At 44.3% G+C, this 8,569-nt stretch overlaps 1 protein-coding gene across 1 annotated transcript; it reads left to right on the forward strand.

Annotated features, from left to right (window-relative positions):
• The first annotated feature begins 2,234 nt into the window (after positions 1 to 2,234).
• LOC124525483 (spermatogenesis-associated protein 31A6-like) lies at positions 2,235 to 8,035 on the forward strand. Its single transcript, XM_047097883.1, has 4 exons — positions 2,235 to 2,417; positions 3,148 to 3,205; positions 3,789 to 3,849; positions 4,123 to 8,035. The coding sequence occupies exons 1-4, from the start codon at positions 2,235 to 2,237 to the stop codon at positions 8,033 to 8,035; spliced, it is 4,215 nt and encodes a 1,404-aa protein (XP_046953839.1).
• The last annotated feature ends 534 nt before the right edge of the window (positions 8,036 to 8,569 follow it).

Here is an 8,569-nt window from a genome sequence, read left to right on the forward strand (position 1 = left end):
AGGATGGAATGGAGTAATATGTTTAAAGAATTGAAAGGAAAGAAATTTTAAGCTTTGAATTATATGCAGCCAAGATCTTTTAAATATGAGGGCAGAGAAAAAGATGTTATCAGAAAATAAGGCCAGGGTGCCTGGGTGGCTCAGTTGGTTGAGCTTCGGACTTTGCCTCAGGTCATGATCTCGCTGTTTGTGGGTTTGAGCCCCTCATTGGCCTTGCTGCTTTCAGCATGGAGCCTTCTTTGGATCCTCTGTCCCCATTCTCTCTGCCCCTCCCACTGATGCTGTTTCTATCAAAAATACATAAACATTTAAAAAAGAAAAAAAGGAAAGCTTTATTTTACATAAGTCTGTTGGAAAATATTCTTAGAGGAAATTCTCAAGGAGGAGAAAAATAAGTGTAGGAACATGCAGGTGTGTGGACATAAGGGTTGATGTTAGTGATGTTTACTGTATCATAAAAAATACATGAAATTGTGGCATATACAGAATAACCCAGAAGCGAAACTCCAGTAATACCCTCATGAAATAAGGGCTGTCATGACAGAGAAAGCAAAATCAGAGAAGGCAAGAGTACTCTTTGGTGTGCTGAGATAATATGAGTATTGAGACATGTAAAAAACTGAGAAGGAAATTAATATAATTAATGTTATAAAACCATTAGGATTTTAAAAACTTCCAAATTTTGAACAAACAGAACATTTGATCTATAAAATGGGAGATGCAAAAAGAGAAGAAAAAAGAAACAATAAAGAAAATATGGAAAATAATCAAAATAATATGGCAGAAATAAATCATAAAGAAAACAGCAATTAATTTAATCAAGCTAAAAGTATCAGATAAGATTTTAAATATCAAAAAACCCATCAAACAAAGCATATTGAAAATAAAGTAATAAAGAAAATATAGAAGGCAAATATGAATACAAAGAAGACCTAAGTCTAAATTTTGATAAAATTTTAATTTGAGGTGAGATTATTATAAAGGAGTATGAATAAACTAACCCATTCCTGACTTCTGAGTGTAGCATATGTGCACTTGTCTGAATGTATGTGTCCCCTCACCCAAATCCATATATTCAAATTCTAACTCCTAAAGAAAGAGGAGATGAGATAATTGGAACATGTTTATGAGCCCTTGTGGAGAGGATTAGTGCCTTACAAAAAGTCTCCAGATAGATTCCTAGCCCCTTCCCACCATATGAGGACACAGTGAAAAAGCGCTATTAACCAGGAAGAGGGACTTCACCAGAATGTGACCATACTGGCACCTTGATCTTGGACTTAGACTCCAGAATTGTGAGAAATACATTTCTGTTGTTTGATCCACCTTGTTCTGTGGTATTTTGTTATAGAAGCCCTAATGAACTAAAACAACATGTTTTAAAACTTATGTGGAAAATTTAAAAAATAAAAATAAAACACAAATAAAATAAAATACAAAATCAGGTCAAGACAACATATGAAAAAATGTTTTCAGTAGGAAAGTGTGGATTCTTGGATTTGGAAATACTGGATTGGTTTGCGAAAGGATAAGTGTGTGTATGTGTCTGTGAATGTGTGTATTTATCCACATGTCCCAAAAGTCTTTGTAGTAAAGTTTAAAGCTTTACTAACTTTAGAATTATAAATGTTACAAACTTAGAAAGTAACTTTCATACTTTAATTTATGAATTTTGAATAATTATCTTATTTTTTGTGTATATGTCCTTTTGAAAATGAGACAAAGCAAACACTAAAATTCATAAAACTAACTGCAAAAGAAATTTAAATTATGGGCTTGGGTTTATACAAGACAAGAACATTATATGGGAAACTAGAGTTGAGGACAGAGAAAATTCCAAAAGAAAATTTCCCCGGGAAATAGCCAAAATTCTAGGGTCAACTTCAGATTTTCAAGGGTTATAAAATTAGTGGGCCCTGAGTCAAGACCCCTAATGGACAAAGGGACCAGGTAATATCTGAGTTCTAGATGGAATGAATAGAAAATTGGCTAAGGTCTCTCTGTCATGACAGTAGAGTTGGAAGGTGGAATCTAGAAGGCTCAGGAAAGTGCAGGGATCTGTGGGACTGAATGATGGGGGAGGGGTGATGCTCTAGCTGGGTCCTCTCACCGTCCCCTCCCCCATTCTCAGGAACCCTTTGTGACAAGGCTTTAGCTCTGTGATGCAGGCCTAGAGCTCTGTCCCCAAGTGAACTACCAGTGCTCAGTTGCCTGAGGACAACAGATTTCCAAAGATGGAGAATTTCTTTTCCCTGAGAAGCACTGGTACCTCCTGGCTGAGCTCTGGTCCCACCTCCTGGGTGATTGATGCCATCTTTGCCTTCCTGTGTGGACTGGGGCTCTTCCTTCTGTTACTCCCTTGTTTTCAGAGTAATCCATCCTTATCACCAGCTAAGAAATATAGAAATATCAGGAAGGTAAGGAAACTTTAGCTAAACCCCAACAGGGATTATCTCTTTTTTTTCCTTATTCTTATATCCACTTTTCTAAATCATCTAGAGAGTCTTGTGAGATGGGAAATCTCAGGAAAGAATAGAACATCATCCTTCTAGGGACTAGCTAGGTCAGGCAAAGCTTAGAGTGGGCACAAGGGTTTCTATCCCAAGATCTCCAGACCCTAGGTCTCCTGGGCAAAGTCCCAGATTCAGTGACCAGTGAGTGAGGACTGTATACTGAGTTCATTGTCTGCAGAAGAACAGACTCCTAAACATTGTTTTACCAGCCACTTTCCCCTTCCTGTGGCAGGTGTCTCAGGTGAGCTCTTCCTCTGTGTTGGGCTGATCTGAAGGCAGTGCTGAACCTGAGAGCCTCTAAAGGGCTAGAGTGGGGGTCTGAACTCTGGAAACAGAGTCTTATCCAGTGGAGCATAGAAGGACCTGTATGTGTGTGTGTGTATTTCTTGAGTAGAGGAATAGTGATGAAAGAAATTCATGGTGATCTCACATAGAAAATCCATTTTTACATTTTTCAAAGAAGAAAAACTAAAAATATTTTATTCATTTTAAAGATGAGTAAAAGAAAAGAAAGCCACAGATCTCCATTATATGTAGAAATGTAGAAAGTCATATTGTTTATGAACACTGAACATCTGTGAATCATCTAGAGAGAAGAGATAATTGAGTCCCAGTCCCTCATCTTTTCTCATAGCATCAAGTGGAGCTGAGGAGGAGGAGCAAGAGTAAGAAAAAAAGTGGAGCTTTGAAAGGTAAACTTATGCCATTTAGCCCTACATGTGCCAAGTTATTCTCCATCTCTCTTGCTCCTGAGGGTCTAATTCCATGGTCTCCAAGGATGCCAGGGGCAGAGGCCATCCTTCAGGAAAAAGAGCCCTCAGAGAGGCTCTTGGGAAGGAGATCAGCTACTGTATATTTTCCAGATTCCATGCTTGGAAGGAAGTTGATAGAGGCTGAAATGGGTGTCAGCTGGCAGAGGTGTGTGGGCGGTAGTAGACCACTAATGCCTAGATCCAGAGGTGGAACCTCCGGGTTGATAAGTGGTTTAACTTCACTCAGATTCTTTTGTGAGGTGATCCCTGTCCTTTCTCCCCAACAAGGCAGTTGTGAGGGCTCTGGGGGGTAATGTAAATGACAAAGTACTCCCCATAATAAACCTGGCCATCACTGTGAGGGATCATGTGGCTTTGAACAGTGATGCTTGGGCTCCATAGTCTAATCTCCCAACAGTCTCCCCCTAAAAGCTCAGCCTAAAAGCTCCCCCCTGCACTCAGCCTCCCCTAAAACACTTAGGGCCCTACTTTCACTACTGTAACCCAGCCTCCTTATTTCCAGCTTGCAGAAATTGCCTGAAAGAACTGGAGGGAGCTCGCAGTCTGATTTCACTTCTGCAAAGGTAAAGAATTTTTCCCCTTTTCCCCCTTTTCCTTGGTCCTCCTTTGTCCCAGAGTTTATGATTTGACCCCTGGTCCATAGGAAACCCTGGGAGGGGGAGCCACAGAAACAAAGTATGGATAAAGCTCTGGGGTAAGGAATAGCAGGAGCAATGTGAAATCAGTATGGAGACTGTGGAGGGCTGTAGGTTGCAGGTGTTATCCCTGCCCAGCCTGCCCTGCCCTCCTTGCCCTGTCAGCTTCTAGCTGCAGCTTGTGCCTCCTGTCTCCTGCAGCTGCCTGGGGAGGCTCCCTGACAAGGGTGGCTTTCATCAACTCTTATGTCAAGACATCCCTGGTGAGGTGTGCAAAGCAGTGCCTGCTGGAGCCCACCAGCCATGCAGGGAGCCTATGGATGCTGCTGCTCCCACCATGTCCCTGTTGCCTACCCCAGTTCCTCTGACTCAGCGCCCTCTACTTCTTGGCTCAATGACCTCTTCAGTTTCTGTTCATTCCCACTCATCTCTGAGTGCCTCTTCGCCACCAGAGCGTTTCCTTCCCCTCAACAGCCTTTTGCCCCAGCCACTTGCTCTTTCCCCTCTGCCTCCATGTCCCCTTAATTCAGAGGCCTGCCCTCCACCTCTGAGAACCTCCTCTGCCCCACAACCTCCAGACTCTATTCTGACTCTTCCTCAATGTGACTCCTTGGCATTCCCACCAAGCACCATTCCACAGAGGTCATCTCACACCCCTTGGTCAGCTTCTGCTGTTCCAGCCATCTCAGGCCTTGGCCACTCAAGTTGTCCCATTTCAGCCTTGTCATGGTGGCACACTGCTGCCAAAGCCCTGTGCCTCTCAACCTCATCAAATTATGAGTCTCAGCAAGAACACCTTTCCCACCACTCACCAGAGGCCTCATTCTGGGGAAACCCCACCAACAGACAGGTAGGAGCTGCTAGCCCCTCTTTGCTGAGCTCAGATAATCAGAAGCTCCTGGAAATACAAGTCACAAAGAGAGTCAAGGTCAAGATTTGGAAAGAAAAAGAAAAAGATGAATCATATCCAAGACAAATAAGCCCAGACTACCACCTGAATTCTTTGGGGAATATGTTGAAGTCACTGAGTCCTGAACAGAACACAAGCCTCCAACACTTCTGGAGTACAAAAGGAAAACCAGAGCAGCTGCCTGGTCATCAGAAGCTCTCATATCCTAAGGTCTTGGGACACCATCTACAGCAGAAATATAACCAACTTTTCTGGGGTCTCCCCTCTCTACACAGCGAATCTCTGGTAGCTACTGCCTGGATCTCTGAGGGCTCTTCAGTGCCACAATCTTCCTCTTTCTTATTCAATGGAATCTCAAGTGCCTGCCCAACTCAAATGCAGGCTAAACTATCTCCACTGCTTTCTCAGTCCCAGCCCCCGTCCCAACTGGAGTTCCAATCTCAACCCTTGGTTTCATCTGTACCTCAATTTCAACCACCGTCTCTGGCTCAGATCCTGACCCAGGATCATCGCCAATCCTCTCTTCCAATCCTATCACCTTCGCCACCTCAGATTGAGGCCTGTGAAGTATCTTGCCCTATAGCCCAGGATAATTCACAATTTCTCATCCCACCTGAGATTCAACATCCAGAATGGCCTTTGTTGCAGAAGCAACTAGAAAGTGGGTGGGCTTTATCCTCTGTAATCAAAAGATCTCAAGAAGTCTTTAGTGTCTTCACTTCCAATCTTCCTGAGGACAGTTGGGCAGTCTCCCTCCTTCCTGAGAACTTTCCAATCAGTGCTGAACTCCGTAAGCAACTGGAGCAACACCTACAAAAGTGGCTTATTGAACACCGGTGGGAGCTGCCCCGTAAGATCCAAGAGTCTCTGGAACTAAGGCAGCTTCAGGGTGAATTACCAGGGACATGTCAGGCAAAGGGCAAGCATGGATCCTCACGTCCCTCTGCATGTGCAGGTAAAAGCAACAAGGATACACAGAAAGTGGAGTTCCAGCTAAGCCAGGGCATGGGCAAGGGCCTGGGGTATATTTTGGGGAAGGTCCCAAAAGATCTCTCCAGGGACTCAGAAAGCTCCCCAATGGGGTTTCAGGAAGTAAGCTCTGGAGAGTCAGAATGTGACTTGGGGTTGTCAATGAGTGACTCAGGGAGCGATTTGCTAAAGAGCTTAGATAAGAATCTAGAAAACATCCTGAAAGACCATTTGGGTAGGAAGTTGGGGAAGATCAGTGGGAGTTTGATCCCTGCGAGTGTGCACAAATCCTGGCTTGCAGTCAACCATGCTTTTCCCAAGTCCAACACTCACAAGGAAATCAGAAACCTAGGAATCTTGAAGTGTTGGGGACCATATGTGAACACCTCCCACAGGGTTTCCTTCCTCAATCCAGACATTCAAGAAGTGCTGGAAGCACATATTATAAGGTTTTGGGTGAGGCACAGGTGGGGTCTACCCCTCAAGGCTCTTAAGCCCATAAATCTATTTAAGTTGAAAAAGGTTCAACCTTTGCCCATTCTGCAGTTTGCCTCTAACCCCTCAGCCACCTGTGTGTCTGGAACTGCCTCAATAATCAAATTTGCCGAATCCCTGGGAAGACCTTCTCAGGCATGTCTGGGAAAGAAAGTTGTAGCAGAAGAGTCAGGTCTCACCCTGGAGAGGCCTCTCCTTGCCCCTTCACCTATGTATGAGGAAATCCAGAGGGCCCTGGTAAGGACCCCATCTGATGACAACCAGGGGTCCTCAAAGGCCTCTCTGACTGGACAGGATAGCAGGCCACCTTCTCAGTCCTTCACACTCAACCTCATTGGCAGAACTCCGCAGAGTGATTCTGCAGAATGGGCTGAGAAGAGCAGCCTAGAGCTGAGTCCCAGTTCAGCAATGGCCGGGAATGAGCCAAGAGAGGAGAATGAGGATTGGGCTTCACAAGACCCCTGCCATAGGGTAGCAATGCTGAAGATGAACTTAGGACCCCAATATCTTAGGTCTGAAAAGGCCAGGGAGGCAGTGGAGGCCAAGCCTCCTACTCTTCAGCCAAGACCCATCTTGGGAACCAATGTGCTCACAAAACCCCAAACCATAAATGCACATATGGGGGGTTTAGATACCAGTAAAAAACTTTCTAGAATGTCTGCTATCCAAGATCCTGGAGAGTCATGCCTTAACACAGAGGTTAGTGAATTTAAGTCCAAACTGAAGATAAAGCCAGAGAACCAGTCTCAAGACTGTCCTACACACGTGATCCTTGCTGTAGACAACTTGGCTTCTCAGGCACCTCAGTGTTATCCCCAGACAGTGCCTACTGGAGACAAGATAGCTTCCCAGATGCTGTATGGCTTAATGGCAAACCAAAGGAGCTGCTTAAGGCAGCAAGATCCCATGAACTCTGGACTTCAGGACTCATGGAAGAGCCAGAGCAAGATGACTGCCTCTACTTATAAGAGAGAGGACTGTAGGAGGCCCAACTCAGGAACGAATAAAGAACGGTTTGAAGAATTGAGGACTTCTCAAGCTGAAAGTATGAGTCACCTTTCCCCAGTCAGAGGAATAGTAGACTCTGTTAGGAACAGATGCATACAGTTCCTGCCAGAGAAGAAACAAGGTCCTCCAGAAAACCTCTTCAGAAAAAGGATGAGGCACTTTTTTCAATGGATTTTCCCCAATAGAAAAGTCAAAGGTCAGAACACTATGCAAAAATGTAAGCCAGTAATAGCCTCTGCCCAGAGCCAAGGACCAGTCAAAAGCAGATCAATTATGGCTAATGAGACTGCTGAGGTTCAGGCACTCATGACAGCTGTTGGACAAATTCTAGAGGAGAAAATGGCAATCCACCATGGACTTCATGGCACAAAGTTAAATGAGCACAAACAGGAACTCCAAGCACCAGTATGTGGGTGTTTCTGCTACCACAGGGTTCCCTTCTACCCAGAGCATGGGAGAATGAGTTATACAGCCCACAATCACCAAGACACCTCCAATGGTCAAAGTAGCTCTTTCAAGGAAAGGCAGGTTAAACACCGACAGTCCTTGAAAAGTGTAAGATTCGAGGATGAGCAACTGGACCCAAGGCACCTCCCATCCCTGCCTCCCAAGAAGACTTTGTCTCCAGTCAGTCCCTGCCAGTATAGGCCAAGGATGCCAGGTGCCCCAGGCTACCATCAACACTGTCCACGGCACTGTCTTCTTCAAGCCTCCCTGTTTGGTCGATCATAAAATACTTCTTTAGCCTTTCCTAGTAGGAAAATATGTCTTCAAGAAAAAAATTAGTCCATGTAAAGAAAGTGTTTTTTTTCTCATTAGCACATCCAAATACCTAATATTCCCCAATATATATGTTTTCCCCCAAAAGAGGGTAGTACGGTTGCTTTTGTCTGTGCTGTGCTCAGTATGTACTTTGGCTTCTAGAAGGGAGGAGAATGGAGGGATTTTGGCCTTGGGCATTGTAGGTTTGCTCCTTATCCTTTCATTATACATTGTTTTCATGATACTGTCATTATGCAAACAAAAACTACCCTAAAAAGATGAGAAATACCTATGAAGACCTTACCCAAGATCTGGCTCAGCTTGCCTTTCTCCTACTTCCACTCTATTTTTAAATTTATACAGCTATAGGGGATAGGTTTCCAGACATCATGGGGCTGGACTCAGGGTCCCACTCAGGCTCCAGGAAGTATCAGAACCAAGTGGATTGAAATTTGGTAGAGGGTACTAGGCCTAAAGTTCAGAAGCAGGAGAAATCTTTTTCCT

This window comes from Lynx rufus, unplaced genomic scaffold (assembly GCF_022079265.1).
Source record: "Lynx rufus isolate CCGP_SWC_20201006 ecotype Redwood Valley unplaced genomic scaffold, mLynRuf1.p SCAF_10, whole genome shotgun sequence".
Classification (NCBI taxonomy): Eukaryota; Metazoa; Chordata; class Mammalia; order Carnivora; family Felidae; genus Lynx; species Lynx rufus.

Excerpts from the sequence above, each read along its gene's own strand:
- LOC124525483 (XM_047097883.1), top strand. The coding sequence starts at position 2,235 with ATGGAGAATTTCTTTTCCCTGAGAAGCACTGGTACCTCCTGGCTGAGC. Across the intron at positions 2,418-3,147 it reads AATATAGAAATATCAGGAAG|CATCAAGTGGAGCTGAGGAG; the intron begins GTAAGGAAACTT and ends CTTTTCTCATAG. Across the intron at positions 3,850-4,122 it reads CTGATTTCACTTCTGCAAAG|CTGCCTGGGGAGGCTCCCTG; the intron begins GTAAAGAATTTT and ends TGTCTCCTGCAG.